At 37.1% G+C, this 16,936-nt stretch overlaps 1 protein-coding gene across 2 annotated transcripts in view; it reads right to left on the bottom strand.

Moving 5' to 3' along the window:
- Positions 1-260: 260 nt before the first annotated feature.
- Positions 261-16,936, bottom strand: part of LOC126092166 (beta-galactosidase-1-like protein 2) — a 161,897-nt gene continuing 145,221 nt past the window's right edge. For both annotated transcript variants that reach the window (XM_049907640.1, XM_049907641.1), the window contains 2 exons: positions 4,289-4,511; positions 261-619 (listed from right to left, as the gene is read on the bottom strand). In XM_049907640.1, the coding sequence (XP_049763597.1) occupies positions 551-619; positions 4,289-4,511 (292 nt within the window). In that variant the 3' untranslated portion in view covers positions 261-550. The remainder of the gene's footprint in view (positions 620-4,288; positions 4,512-16,936) is intronic.

Genomic DNA, 16,936 nt, shown 5'->3' with positions numbered 1-16,936 from the left:
TGAAAGAGATGCATTGCATGTTGTAAAATGAGAAAATTATACATTTCTCAGCTTTTCTCATGGTTATTCTTCCATTATTAACAAACAATTTGATGTATAAAATCAAATGACCTGCCATGCTTCTTACTGTAAAACCAGTTTATAAAAATGCTGTATCTGATCAATTTTTATGAGGAATGGAGGGAGGCAGTAGGAGTGCAAAAGGCCCTGGTGTATTAGGAACTTAGAAACAACAAAAAATATTTTATTATAAAGCTTCAATTACAGATATACACAGTTATGCAGGTAGAAGAACGGAAGATTAGGATTTAACATCTCGTCAACAATGGGGTCATTAGAAGGTATGAAAATAGCCAAAAGATGTTTTTGTTGAGTCTGATAAAGCTTTCCTTGATGAAAAATCAATCTGGCTCTGGTGTCAGAGTTAAACTAAGAAACAATGTCTATTTTACATCTCAGAACAAAATACATTTTTCTTGGCCAGTAATAGCTACAAAGACAGCAACGTAAAAACAGGTTGATGTATTTATAAACTGTAGTGTTCTATATTTTAGCCTAGAATTGGTGAGTCACTGAAGACAACTTTTGTGGCAGGTGTGTAGAGCTCAAATATGAGTACCTGAAAAAAAAGAATGTCTTATTAAGAGTAACAAATTTGATTTTTGACCTATTGCAAAGGCAAAAAATTTTCTACTGTATATGAAACAAAGCTTAAAAAATGACATATATCTATGGCAGTATTAAAAAAAAGTTCTATTGGTTATGTCAGAGTCATCTCTCCTATGGAATAACTACTCTGCAGTAGATTCTCATTCAAATAAGTATGCAATACCATCACAGTTAGTGTTGATTATATGACAGCTCTCTAGTCTACCTCTTCTGCAGGGGCTAAATGAAGCTGGTAACCATCCAGCATGGCAATGCTTGGTACATGGGGCCATAACACTCAGCAATGAGTGCAATCACTTATGATGGTGATGATGATGATGTTGGTGATGATATAACAAACAATGAATTTAATTTCAAGTTCATATTTAGAAATGACAGGAACTGTATTCACCTAAAGCAGTACCTTCACGGGGAGAAATGTGCAATACTGCCAACAGATAAATATAACAGTTAAAGGGACACACTATTTAGCTTATGGCAAGAATAATCCCTTTGTCAGGGAGGAGAGAGGGATAGGCTGATGAAAATTACACCTGACCCCAGGATGACAGAGACCCATCTAAAGTAAGGATGAGGGTAGACAAACATCAAGGAGCAAGTGTCAAGTGTATAGTTCAGAGATGGTATATTGTTAAGTAGTGTGCCAGCTTCAGTGAAGAGGCAATAAGAACACAGTATCATAACAGAGGGCAAAGGAGGTGTTTATTGAGACTAAGTCCAGGATGTTATTGGGATGACTGATTGTTGTCATTAGTAACTGTGTTTGCTTTAGGCAAATAATATATTATAAAATTTACATCACTAGAGAACTGTTGCTCTCTATTTTTCTATGGAAGTGATTCTGAATAAGAAGAAATAAATGTAAGAAGTTATCAAGTCCACATTCATTCTCATTCAGGATTCCCAGCATCAGGACAGAATCATTAGTCTCTCACAGTTCCTAAATGTGAAACTTGCAGTGGATTGCCTATAGCAAACATCATGATTTGCTTTTAATATTTTAGTACATGATCTGTTTTAAGGTTTTTAAATAGCATGACAACTGAGAGGCTGATGAAGCACTGGTGTGGTGGATTTTCTGTGTTTAAGTGGATTAAAGGTGTTTTTGAATGTTGTAATTGCCCAAGCTGCACTGCTGCTGATGTGACTGGAGGTCCAACAGAAACTGGCAAATGGCACAAGCTATTGAACAGCATAGCGATAACACAGTGGCAGTCAAGGAATGACTGACTATGCTTGCTGAAGATTGAAAATATGCGATTAAATTGTTATTAACACAGTTTTGTACAAAGTCTTCTATTGTTTTGTCTTGTATAATGTCTTGCATATTTGTGTGCACACCAGGCCAGGATTGACTGATACTGATTTGAAATGTATTTGATAGCAGTAGATAGCCAAAGAATCAATGGTGAAATAGCTGTACAAGAAGAAGAACAATATTAACCACTGATTTACAGGATTTATCAACTTGTAACTGGAAGTTGGATCCTGGTGAAGTGTGTTTGTTACTGTGTTGGTTGATTTGAAGTGTAATATTGATCAGTTATATTCTTACAATGCAAGAGATTTGTTTGCATGAAGGTGACAGTTTATTTATTCTGAGTAAGACATATAGGTTCTGTGAAATTCCTGTTTTCGACAATCATAATACTCATGATTTCTCCCTGCCCTGTGAATAGGAGTGTGGAGTTAGATAATTCTAATATTTCAGGGTTTGTTCCTAATGTAGTTAGTGACTACCAGGAGATTTAGCCCAGGCCCCTCTTGTGTGGTATCTTCTTAGATCAATGACAATATCTATGTGCATACAAGTTCATGTAGGCCATTGTTGGACAATAGACCTAATCACTCAGAATAATCTAAAGTCACATGATAACAAGATTTGCCACAAACTGTGTACCATCAGTCTTAACTAACTGCAGAAAACTACATTCATTGTATGAATGCTGAAGAAAGTGTTGGTGATGGTGATTCATTTTTTGAATAATGATGCTAAGCTTGCAATTTGTCGGAAGTAGACAACATGCTGAAAAATGTTTTGTTGTTATTTAAAACAATTATAATACATTGTTCACAACACTCATTAGACTTTGTAACTGTATATGGGCCACCAGACATGCATTTTGCAGGCACTGGTCATATCCTGATATCACTGAACATTACATCTACATCTATATGCTGTAAGACACTACACAGTGCATGTTAGAGTGTACCTTGTAGCAACATTAACGATGTTCTGTCTTGTATCATTTGTGCATAGAATGAGAGGAAAATGACTGTGTATATTCGTTGGTGCATGCCCTATTTTCCCATTAATGTGATCTCTTTTACTTACTGACATGGCTGCAGCATTAGATTATTGTTCTTTTGTGTTCACTTATGCCTCAGGATCATGCTACCAAGTAGACATTATGCTTACGCTGTCCACGTGGCTGACTTCTTTAGATGGGATGCTGTGCCAAGTCTCACCAAATTGATGTCAAACTAGAGATGAATAACAGGTCTTAGAGGCTGAAAAACGGCCACAGTGTGCTGCTTCCTAACATCACACATACATTCAGTACTAGCATGTGGTAAACACTGCTAAAACATGTAGGGCTATCAAAAACTGCAGCTAAAACCCTATGCTGTCTGAAGCAGAGAGTGTCATATCATTACATAGCAAATTAGGCTCTGTTTCTTGCTTAAAGGAAAGGTCTTTTCTGTATCCAAAAGATTACTTGCCAATCTAATTTCAATGGATTCACTAACAGAGATACATCCAAAAATATGAGGTGGCAGCAATGAACTGTCTCACATCATATTTCACTGTTTTCTACAATTATGGATTTCACATATTGTTACAACTGTGTATGGTGGTAAGATCCCATGCACCACTTCATGACTCTCTGAATTGGCTACCCAGTATTATGACCTCTTACTCAGTGACACAAAATTTATATACATTGAGCTTCCTTAGCCTCAGATCATCCTTCAGAGAACCAAGAAGAGATCTGTTCTGACAAGTACAAGACACACTTAAAACGAAATCCTTTTAAAATCCTACCTACATTTAAAGACGCTTTCCCAGCAAAAGGGAATAAAACAACAATTTTCATTAGTCTTCATATGCATCCAGCAATCCAATGATCATCTTCCTCAGGAATTAATACAGACAACGTATTTACTTTTAAATAAGAATCATATTCTTGTTTAATTTAAGTTACCATTTATTGCAATATTCATGTAGATATTCAAGTGTTTTGTTTATCACAGCATCTAGCCATATAAATGTCTTTACCTGTGTGGCAAGATAATCCACACATCAATTTATTGCATCAGATTTGTTAGAATGACATGAAAGGGGTGGATGATGCAGATAAAAGCAGTGAAGGTACAATGATATTAATTGATATCAGCAAAAGCGTCACAGACACTGAACTAGCAATGAAATATGCATAATCTATGCAGTTGTGTTCACCGGTCATGAGTCCTCTGCTGTCACCTACTCAAATGATTGTGAAATCTGCCCATAATGACTGGTCCAATTGAATTAAATCCATTACATACTAGAATATATTTTCATGTATATCTAGTTTACAATATCTGTATTGCATTTTCATTGATCACTTGCATTTACCTCATTGGATCCCTGTACAAGCAATGGTGCAGGCACATATAGTGTTCTCTGAGGGCCAAGATTGAAGTAGCGACCAAGAGGGAAGCCATTAAGGAAGACTGATCCCTTCCCCCAGTCACTCATATCAATGAAAGTGTCATTTGGTGCAGAACCAACATCAAAGATGGCTCGAACCAATACAGGACCACGAATTGAATCGTCAACTGGCTGCCACCCAGTCAAGCTAGAACAAATTTTAAGTGCACACTTGTAGATTGTTACATTCCATATTTTGCCTAACTAACATCATGGCAAACGTAATTCCATTTATTTGGACACATAAAAAAGCAAAATTTTGTAAAAACATACTTAAACATAAATTAAAATCCTGCTACAAATGTGAAAGATAAAAGGCAGACAATTTGCTTCATACAGGTTTTTTACTTCAAGTATCTATTTTATTTCCAAGCTATCAATAGTATGACAAACTTATCACATTAAGAATAAGCAAACATTTACTGTCAGACTGGTACTGACATAAAACACAGACTTCAGTGCTCTTAATATGGCTCTGTAGACTTTGTTGAGAATGAATGTAACATCAAAATGCTCTTAGAGATTTTGTTAGATAGCTGCCAAGCACAATATACATATGTTTTATTCTTCTGCTTGCAATATTCCTTATTTATAACCTGCTAGTGAACCTAGTAATGTTTCACAATAGGAAAATATGTATGGGAGTTAGAGATATGGGACTGTCCTAATCTGGCATATCCCTGAAAATTGGACCATGACACAAAAGTCAGCTCCCCATATGCAACTTCACATACTGTCAATGTATGAAGCTCAAAGTTATAATAAAGAATATACACTATGGATAAAAAAGATTCCTTTGTTTTTGTTTGTGATCTTTGTCATTACTTCAGGTTTTTTAAATTGTTTGTGCACACTACAATTACAATACCTCAGAATATATGATATTTTTCATGTTTTTGGTACTGTGAGGTAAGAGTATGAACTGATTTTCTGTAGTGACAGTCTGTAAGAGGGCAACATACATCTGATAATGAGAAAGTTTTTTTTTAAGTTTTTTAAATGCCCTGCTATTGTCATTACAACTGACAGTAAGGAACTGTAATTTACCAAAATGTATAGCCTATGTTCTAAAAGTATAAAATATAGTTTTAGTTTCTGATATATTGTATGATAAGAATTAGTGAAGGGGCACATACACCTGAGTATGGTAAAAGCACTCAGATTGTAAATCAATTTCTGATTTGCTGAAACTGAATGGATAAATCGGTTTGGGTCATTGGTATACAGGTATGAGAGGGACTTCTCCAGTTGCTGGATCTATGAGGGTAGTAGCTCCAATGATTTTACTTCAAACAGTTTTTATATATGAATGAGCAATCTCACAAAGTTTTGGACAAACAATGGAATGTCCAGGCTGGAATACCAATAATTATGGAAAAGGATAGATTGAAAAGATAGACTGCTACTCACCACAAAGATAATTTGTTGAATTGCAGGCAGGCACAATGAAAACACTGTCACATTAAGCTTTTGGCCAAAGACTTCATCAGAAAAGAAAAACACGCACACTCACACAAGCAAGCACACCTCACACACACATGACCACTATCTCTGGGTGCTCAGGCTAGACTGAAACAAATATGTTGAATGGAAGCAAAAATATGTAGTGGAGTGGGGAAGTGGGAGGGATAGTGGGGTACAGGTGGGGAAAGAGGAAACAGTGTTGCCTGGCAGAGAGTGCAAGGACTAGAGGTGACATACCTGGTGCAGCATTGGGTGACTGGGGGGAAAGGGGGGGGGGGCAGGGAGAAAGAGAGGGAGCAGAAAGGAAAGGAGCAGAGAAAGGGAAAAGATCGGTGGGTTCGATGGTAGAGTGCAGTGCACAATTAGCCTCCCACCTAAGGTGAGAAAACTTACATCTGGGTTTTGGTTGAGTTAGTTGGTTTAGTTTAGTTTGGTATCCCATGGTGCTATTTCACTTGGACAATAGACCTAATTACTCAGAATAATCTAAAGTCACATGATAACAATATTTGCCACAAACTGTGTACCATCAGTCTTAACTAACTGCAGAAAACTACATTCATTGTATGAATGCTGAAGAAAGTGTTGGTGATGGTGATTCACATCTTTCCTTGTATGTCCTCTATGCTGGAACAGATATGGTACGTACAGTAGATGTGTTACCAAGCATCATAATGTTCTGTTGAAGGAACCTTCTTTTATGAATCTGGCTTGTATGTAATTCTGGTCATCATGTAGAATTTTCTGGACCAGCTATGCTCTCATGTGGACTTCTGTGAAGCACATTCTCTGCTGCAGGAAACAGCTAAAGTTTTCTGACTATAGACTTACACCAAATTATCAAATGATGGCTGCAAATGAATTTTCACTTTCAACCATCCATTTCCAGCTGTTTATTTCATAACTGAATTAACAATGCAGTCCTTTAACATGGCACTAATACATCCTCTTTCTATGAGAATTCAGATAAGAGTGCACCAAAAAGATCTAACAGTAACACCGAAGTTTTCTTACATTATGTTAAAAACCATCATTTGTTTTTCTTTTAAGCGATTCCATAATCATATCATAATCCCATTTATTCTGTGCATGCCTTCTGCATCCACAGAGTGCATAGCAGACATCCCACAAGTGATCAGGATTCTGCTGGCTTTGGTGCACTACGGCTACATCTTTCCTTGTATGTCCTCTATGCTGGAACAGATATGGTACGTACAGTAGATGTGTTGATATTTTACCCCCTACTTTACTTAAACATTGAGAACATCTTTAGCTGGTGTGACAAGTCTTCATATAGTGGAACACCCACAGTGTCCTGTTGCACTATATGCCACTGCACCAGATAGCCTTGCCTCCACCTCTAGTCCCTGTATACTTGGTCAGGTAGCACTGTTTCCCCTTCCCCCACCCCTGCTCTACTAACCCTCCCCCTTCCCTGCTCCATTATGGATTGTTATTACTGTTCAATGTGTTCATTTCAGTCTGACCTGAGCAGGAAGACAACAGTCATGTGCATGTGCGGTGAGCTTGCTTGTGTGTTTTTCTTTTCTGAGGAAGAATTTGGTTAAAAGCTTAATGTAACAGTTTTTGTTGTGCCTCTCTGTAGCTCAGTGTGTCATCTTTATGGTGAGTACCAATCTATCCTTTTCATAATTATTGAAAGTTTTGGACAATTTAGACTGTGTTGTAGTATTCTAATCATAAGCCAACAAGCCACAAATAAATTTTTTCTAATACACAGATTTTCTGTTACAGCTGACTGCCAGAAAGAATACAAAACAGCAAATTCCTGTGTACACAGTTTTTGTTTAAAATTATATACACATAGAAACAGTATATATGAGAGAAATGATTTATCTAATGGCTTAAATGCCCTGCTATTATAGTTAAAAGTGGCTGCAAGAAAGAAAATGATATTGTACGTTTTCAAAGCACAGCATTTTCTTTTCAGCAGAATACCTGTAAATTGTTGTTTAAAAAGATAGTGCTTACTCAGTGATGAAAAATGAAGTCCTTTTGTTGCTGTTTTCTTGTGGCGAATTTATCTATAACCCTCAATGTCAGTTATTGACATCATAGTCTTCTCATTTTTTCTGTCTAATCACACCTTCAGAATTCACAACATATTCAGGTAAAACAGCCAAATATTTGTGACAATAAAGAATTCAAATGTAACAGCTGGTCCCAGAATCTCTTAAAAATGTGAAGAAGAAGAAGAAGAAAAAATAATTGCATACCATATGGTTGTTGTGGTCTTCAGTGAAAAGACTGGTTTGATGCAGCTCTCCATACCACTCTATCCTCTGCAAATCTCTTCATCTGTGGGAGACTACATCCTGATGAATCTGCTTACTGTATTCATCTCTTTGTCTCCCTCTATGATTTTTACTCACCGTTCTTCCCTCTGGTACTAAATTGGTGATCCCTTGATGGCTCATAATGTGTCCCTTCTTCTAGTTAGGGTGTTTCAGAAATTTCTTTTTTCCCCAATTCCATTCAGTACCACACATTAGTTACTTGATCTACCCATCTAATTTTCAGCATTCTTCTGTAGCACCACATTTCAAAAAGTTCTATTCTGTTCTTTTCTGAAAAGTTTATCATCTATTTTTCGCTTCCATATGTGGCTACACTCCATACAAATACCTCCAGGAAAGACTTCTTGACACTTAACTCTGTACGTGATGTTACAAAATTTCTCTTCTTCAGAAATGCTTGTCTTGCCATTGCCAGTCTACATTTATATATCCTCTCTAATTTGACCACAATCAGTTATTTTGCTGCACAAATAGCAAAACTTATCTACTACTTTAAGTGTTTCATTTCCTAATCTAATCCCCTCAGCATCACTTGATTTAATTTGACTACATTCCATTATCCTTATTTTACTTTTGTTGATGTTCATCTTATATCCTCTTTTCAACACTGTCCACACTGTTCAGTTGCTCTTCCAAGTGCTTCACTGTCTCTGACAGAATTACAATGTCAAAGGTTAACCTCAAAGTTTTATTTCGCCTCCCTAGACTTTTATTCCTACTCCAAATTTTCCTTTATTTCCTTTCCTGTTTGCTTAATATACAGATTGAATAACATCAGGGATAGACTACAACCCTGTCTTATTCCCTTCTCAACCACTACTTTCCTTTCATGCCCCTCAACTCTTATGAGTGCCATCTGGTTTCTGTACTAACTGTAAACAGCCTTTTGTTCCCTATATTTTACCCCTGCCACCTTTAGAATTTGAAAGAGAATATTCCAGTCAACATTGTTAAAAGCTTTCTCTAAGTCAACAAATGATATAAACATGGGCTTGCCTTTCCTTAACCAATCTTCTATGAGAAGTCGTAGGGTCAGCATTGCTTCACATGTTCGTGCATCTCTCTGGAATCCAAACTGATCTACCCTCAGGTTGGCTTATACCAGTTTTTCCATTCTGCTATATTAATTCAATTTAGTACTTTGTAACTGTGACTTGTAAAACTGATTGTTCAGTAATTTTCAGATCAGTCAGCACCTGCTTTTTTTGGAATTGGAATTATTATCTTCTTTCTGAAGTCTGAAGGTATTTCACCTGTCTCCTACATCTTGCTCAGCAGGTGGAAGAGTTTTGTCATGGCTGGCTCTCCAAAGACTATCAGTAGTTCTAACTGAATGTTGTCTACTTCTGGGTCTTGTTTTGAATCATGTCTTTCAGTGTTCTCTCAAATTCTTCATGCAATATCATGCCTGCCATCTCATCTTCAGTTGCGTTCCCTTCCATTTCCATTATATTGCCCTCAAGTACACCTCCCTTGCATAGACCCTCTATACACTCCTTCCATCCTTCTGCTTTCCTCCTTTGCTTATGACTGGTTTTCCACCTGAGCTCTTAATATTCATCCAGGTGGTTCTCTTTTCTCCAAAGGTGTCTTTTTAATTTTCCTGTAGGCAGCATCTATCTTAGCCCTAGTGATAAATGCTTCTGTATCCTTACATTTGTCCACCAGTCATTGCTGTTTAGCCATTCTGCACTTCCTATCAGTCTCATTTTTTAGATGTTTGTGTTCCCTTTCACTTTCTTTGTTTACTGCACTTTTCTATTGTCTGCTTTCATAAATTAAATTCAATATCTCCTGTGTTACCCAAGGATTTCTCATAGCCTTCATCTTTTCACCTACTTAATCCTCTGCTACCTTCACTATTTCATCTCTCAAAGCTACCCATTCTTCTTCTACTATATTCCTTTCCCTTTCTCTTGTCAATCATTCCCTAATGTTGTCTCTGAAACTCTCTACAATCTCTGGTTATTTCAATCTATCTGGGTCCATGCCCTTAAATTCCTGCCTTTTTGCAGTTTCTTCAGTTTTAATCTACAGTTCATAAACAATGAATTATGGTCAGAGAGCATATCTGCCTCTGGAAATGTCTTACAATTTAAAATCTGGTTCCAGAATCCCTGTCCTCCCATTATATAATCAACAGCAGAATTCTAAATTATGCTCTGTGCAAAATTCTACCAGGCAGCTTCCTCTTTCATTCCTTTCCCCCAGTCCATATTCATCTACTATTTTTCCTTCTCTTCCTTTTCCTATTACTGAATTCCAGTCTCTCATGACTACTAAATTTTTGTCTGCTGTAGCTATCTGAATGAAGTCTTTTATTTCATCATATATTTCTTCAATCTCTTTGTCATATGTGGAACTAGGTGGCTTATAAAATTGTACTATGGGTGTGGGATTTGTGTCTATCTTGGCTACAGTAATGCATCCACTATGCTCTGCATCATAGCTTATCTATGTTCCTACTTTTTATGCATTATTAAACATACTCCTGCCTTACCTCTATTTATTTTGTACTTATAACATTGTATTCACCTGACCAGGAGTCCTGTTACTCTGCCCACTGAACTTCATTTGCTATCACTGTATCTAACTTTCACCTATCCATTTCCCTTTTTAAATTTTCTAACCTGCCTGCCAAATTAAGGGATCAGACATTCTGTGCTTCGATCCGCAGATCACAAGTTTTGTTTCTCCTGATAACAACATCCTTCTGAGTACTCCCCACCACAGATCCAAACGAGAGACTATTTTACCTCCAGAATATTTTACCCAAGAAGATCATTTAATCATATAGTAGAGCTGCATGCCCTCAGGAAAAATTAGCTTCCCCTTGCTTTCAGTCCTTCATGGTACCAGCACTGCAAGGCCATTTTGATTGATGTTACAAGACCAGATCAATCAATCATCCAGACTGTTGCCCCTGCAACTACTGAAAAGCCTTCTGCCCCTCTTGTTTGTTTGGCCTCTCAACATATACCCCTCCATTATGGTTGCACCTATTGTACGGCTCTCTGTATCGTTGAGCAAGCTCCAGCCTCCCCACAAATGGTAAGGTCCATGGTTCATGGGAATGCATTCCATAAGATGTGAACATATTTTTGCTTCATTTGCATGACTCGATATCTCTAATGACACAGCCATGCTGAAGATATGTAGCATTTAACAATATTATTATTTATGTTAGAATCTTGCAAAGGCTTTTACTGGTGATGTATCATTAACTGACATTTAATTATAAGAAATCATAACAAAGGTGTCTTGTCTGTGATAAATCTTCACTGCACAAAAAACAATGTAAATAATATAAACCTACATGCTTTTCAATTGGCCTTCCAGTTCTGACATTTCATTGGTCACATGATTAGAGCTGAAGTGGCATGATTGGGATACTGCTAGACCTTGTGTTATTTTCATGGGACTGTGAGATTTGTAGCACATTTAGTTTCGGTGGGAATGATGGCATACCAGAGCATGCACAGTCACATGAAGGCAGCTGCATCTCTTCCCTGAGTGGATCATAGCATGACTGAAATCATTTCAGGATTTGGCACTGTGGTTTCTAGTTAGTACATTTTTCTCCAGAGAAGAGAAATGGTGTAATTTTAGTGAGATTTTTGACATGCATTAGAAGAGAAATGGGATAACTTTAGTGTGTTACTTACAGTGTGCTGTAGCACACTAGCACATAATCACTGGCCACCACTAGTATCGCGTAAAAATCTGAAGTAAATCAGTCAAGTACTTTTCAAGATTTTTACTAACAACATTTTCCCTTTTTAAATGAGTTCTGATTTTCATGTGAAACTATTTAGTATCCTCACAGTCACAGATTCTAATACTGAATGATCCAGAAAATAAAGGAATATGACCATCAAACTCATGTTGTTTTCCATGAACAATCTAATACTAATCTTAGCAATTATTATCAAAGCCAAAGTAGAATTGCTCCTCTCAGACTGTTCATTGGCTCCAGTGAGTCCTGACATTATTAAAACATGTTCAATTCATTTTGTAATCTATATCTACATCTATACTCTGCCAAAGAAAGTGAGGTACATGGCAGGGGATATGCCCCATAGTATCAGTTATTAGGATTTCTTCTTGTTCCATTCACAGATGGAGTATGGGAAGAATGATTCTCTGAATGCCTCTGTGTGTGCAGCAATTATTCTAATCTTATCCTCACAATCCCTGAGTGAGCAATACACAGCAGATTGTAGTATATTTCTAGAAGCATCATTTAAAGCCAGTTCTTGAAAATCTTTTAATAGACTTTGTCATGATAGTGTATGCTTATCTTCAAGAGTCTTCCTGTTCATTTCCTTTGGTATCCCTGTGACACTCTCCCACACATCAGATAAATCTTTAACCATTCATGCTGCCCTTCTCTGTATTTGTTCAATATCTCCTGTTAGTCCTATTTGGTATGGATGCCACACACTTGTGCAATATTCTAGAACCAGCTGCACAAGTGATTTGTAAGCAATCTCCTTTGTATACTGATTGCATTTCCCCTGTATTATACCAATAAACCAAAGTCTACCACCTGCTTTACCTGCGACTAAGCCTATGTGATCATTCCATTTCATATCCATACAAAGTGTTACACCCAGGTACATGTATGAGTTGGTCAATTCCAGCAGTGACTCACTGATACTATAGTCATAGGATACTATGCTTTTTTGGTTTGTGAAGTGCAAAATTTTACATTTCTGAACATTTAAAACAAGTTGCCAACCTTTGCACCACTTTGAAATCGTATCAAGATCTGACTGAATATTTATGCGGCTTCTTTTGGCCAGTAATTCGTTATAGGTAATTGCATCATCTGCAAAAAGTCTGAGGTTTAATATTTTCTATAAGATCATTAATATACGACATGAACAGCAAGGGTCCCAAAACACTTCCCTGGCACACACCTGAAGTTACCTCTACATCTGGCGATATCTCTCCATCCAAGATAACACGCTGAATCTTCTCTATCAAAAAGTCCCAATCAAGTCAAAAAATTGCACTTGATATCCCATATTCTCATACTTTTGACAGTTAGCATAGTTGTGGTACTGCATCAAATACTTTTCAGAAGTCAATAAATACTGCATCTACCTGACTACCACAATGCAAAGCTTTCAATTTGTCATGTGAGAAAAGTGCAAGTTGGGTTTCAAATGGTCAGTGTTTGCGGAACCCATGCTGGTTGGCATTGAAGAGGTCATTCTGTTGAAGATACCTCATTAAGTTTGAGTTCAAAATATGTTGTAAGATTCTACAACAAATCTATGCCTGTACTTTTTGTGATTCATTTCTATTATTCTTCTTGTAAACAGGTGTGACCTGTGCTTTATTTCCAAGAATTGGTTTTCTTTTGAAAGGAACATTTGAAAATGGAATTAAGCATTTCAACTTTTGCTTTTCTACCCTCAGTTTCAGTTCCTCTCTCATTCACTACGGACTGCACACTAATTTTGGTGCCACTTTACATACATACATACTTTACATACAACCAGTATTTCTTTGGGTTTTGTTAAATAGCATTTGACAATATTCTGCTGCAGTAGTCACTGAAATCATCACACATTGCTCTCTTGAGAGCTAAATGCATTTCATTCAGTGTCTCTCTATCTATAGCCCTATTCTTTGTTTTACACCTGTTATGCAGTACTCTCTGTTTCCTTAGAAGTTTATTCAGAGCCATAGTTCTTCTACATGCTCATGCCCTGTGCTGAAAATTTCAAGTTCCTCATTAAGATATGATAGTACCGGCTTTTTATTCAGCTTATTGAACATATATATATCTTTCTCCTTTGTTTATTTGTCCTTTGTACTTAGGTAAACATTGTTACTACAACCATATCATGGTCACTGACACCAGTTTCAATGTGAGCATCCTCAAAGACATCAGGTTTATTTGTTGTCATTAGATCCAATATTTTCCATCATGAATGGGGTTCCTATCTATCTGTCCTAGATAGTTTTCAGAGAAGGCATTTAGTAATGTTTCACAGGATGTCTTATCATGCACACCAGTAAAAAAACTGTTATTTTCCAAATTAATTGTTGGATGATTAAAGTCTCCACCAATGATTATTGTATGATTAGGCGACTTACATAAAAGTGAGCTAAGGTTTTCTCTATAGTTTTCAGTTACAGCAGGTGATGAGTCTAGTAGGTGATATAAGGATCTAGTTATCGTTTTATGCTCACTGCTGATACTGAATCTTGCCCAAACAATCTGACATGCAGCTTCAATTTCTTTCTCAGTACTCCTTGAATTCTTGAGTAGTAAAACAAGCCCCTCTATCAGTAATTATATGAACTGGTTTCCCAAAATTTATTTTTCTTTAATTCCAGCTTACTGACTGCTTCTGCTGATTTTGCAATCTTTACTGCATATAGCAAAGTGAACTTGGTAAATGAATCAATAAAACTTAGAGCGTGGTTGTACTCTTTGTGTATTGGATGAAGTGGTCCAATATGATACCTGTGATAAGTGCACAAGGGAGTAAGAGACAAACGAAACCTGCCTTCTTTGCTGATTTCTTATTCTCAATTAAACATTTTACACAACTGGAGATTGGTCTTTTCTCCTTGTTAATTAAATCTGGCATATGATAGTCTTGTTTTACTTCCTCTTCAGTTCACTTAACTGCACAAACATTTTACACAACTGGAGATTGGTCTTTTCTCCTTGTTAATTAAATCTGGCATATGATAGTCTTGTTTTACTTCCTCTTCAGTTCACTTAACTGCACAATGTCTTTTCTGATGCACAAGCTTGAGGATTTTGTGTTGTGTTGCACATGACTTGAATTACCTAATTCCTTTGACTCCTATTGGGGCATAGGGTATCCAGGAGAGCTCACCAATCATCTCTGTCTTCATCCATTTCCCTCAATTCTGCCCAGGTCTTGCCAACTCTTCTTGCTTCCCCATCCACCATCCTCTTCCCTGTACCTGTAGGCCTCCCTGTCTTCCTTGTTCCTTGGGGATCCCATTCCAATGCCTTCTTTTTGATTGCTCCGTTTGACTTTCTCAGTGTGTGCCCCAGACATCTCCACTTTCTTTCACGTGTGTGCTGTGTGCTGTGTGCTGTTCTTCTATAGGTGTCTGGTTTCTTTTTCTCCAGGGATCCTCATTACTTTTTTTTCAACAGATATTCATATATTCATTATGTGTCAGATACACCTATTTATGAATCTCTGTGAACTGTGATTTTATCTTTTTATCTGCTTTCCAACTTTCACTGCCACATAGAAGGATAGCCTTCACATTTGTATCAAAAATATGAATTTTACTTTTGCATATGATGTTTCTATTTCTCCATATAGGATACAGTTGTAGGAAGGCAGCATTTGCCTTATTTATGTGGTTGTTCACATCTTCTCTGTCTCTACCACCTTCTGTCACCATACCATTCAGATACAGGAATGAATTGACAATCTCTGCTTGCCACTCCCCTACAAGCAGTGCCACTTCCATGTTCCGACAACTTACTCTCATTTTCCTGGTTTTGCATATGTTTATCTTGAGCACAGCAATCTCTGCTTCTTTTTTCAGTGAGTTAAATTTAGCTTCCATATCTGTCAGCCTTTGGACTAATAAAACAATGTCTGTGAAATCCAAATCATCCAGATGTCCATGAAACCCCATTGGATTCCTTGTCTGCTACCCATTGTAACTTCTCATATCTGAGTCAAGGACAAGTAGAAAGAGTGTTGGTGAGAAAATACAACCCTACTGGATTCCAAATGTTATCTCTGTTGGATCTATGAGATTTCCCTTGTGGAGCACACAACATTTGTAGCCATGGTATGTTGAGAGTCTCTTATGGTATACCACACTTCCATAACAGGACCTTACAGGGGACTGAGATCAAGGTAGTACCATGTCTGTTGTTACAGCTGACAATTTTTTTTTTGTAGCTTTACCACCAATCCACTTTTTGACTTTTTTGAGAATTTCTCTTCAACCCAAATATGCTTCAGCAGGGGGTAGAGCATTTGAATGATAATTTGGTATTGGCTTTTAACAGCTCCAGTACTATGTTGTCTAGCCCTGGAGCCTTTGATTTTTTAGGTTTCTTATAAAATTCCTGATTTTGCCCTTGTGGGGCATTGCAGATTTATGTCTTGATTTGCTTTGACTTCCTCTGGGACATCCCTCACCTGTTACTCTCAGTTGTCTTTATAGTTTAACAATTCCTTGAAATGTTCCTCCCATCTCTGTAGCTGTGCCTGTTGGTTTATAATCACCACTCCATCATGGCTCTTAACTGGCCCTTCATGTCCAAAGTTCTTCATTGAGAGTTGTTTGGTGATATTGTACAGCTCTTTTATATTTTCCTGCTATTCCTGATGACAGTTCCTTCTTATCCAGAGTCTCTTAGAATGCAGCACAGTCTGTTACAATTTTAAAAGATATTCCTAGTAAACACACATATAATTTCTTTAAGGCATTAACAATAGCTAAAACTCCAAGCTCAAAGCTACTGTATTTTTCCTCTTGAGATGTTGTTTTTTAATTCATATAAGAGACTGGATGGAACATGTCATTATCTGCTGATTTTTGTAATAACACAACTCCAAAACAATCTTTGCTTGTGTGTGTGTGTGCGTGTGTGCGTGTGAGTGTGTGTAGTTCAGTTTCATATATTGGCCTGTAGTAAATTAAATTTGGCCTGTAGTCAATTAAAGCTGGATTTCATGAAAGGATACCTTAGAGCATCTTGGATGTTTGCCTCTGGTCTTCTTCAAACCTGTATTCTCAATAATTTCTCAGTAAATCACTC

This window comes from Schistocerca cancellata, chromosome 7 (genome assembly GCF_023864275.1).
Source record: "Schistocerca cancellata isolate TAMUIC-IGC-003103 chromosome 7, iqSchCanc2.1, whole genome shotgun sequence".
Classification (NCBI taxonomy): Eukaryota; Metazoa; Arthropoda; class Insecta; order Orthoptera; family Acrididae; genus Schistocerca; species Schistocerca cancellata.
Note: the sequence above shows the minus strand (reverse complement) of the source record. Positions and strands in the feature narration are given on the sequence as shown.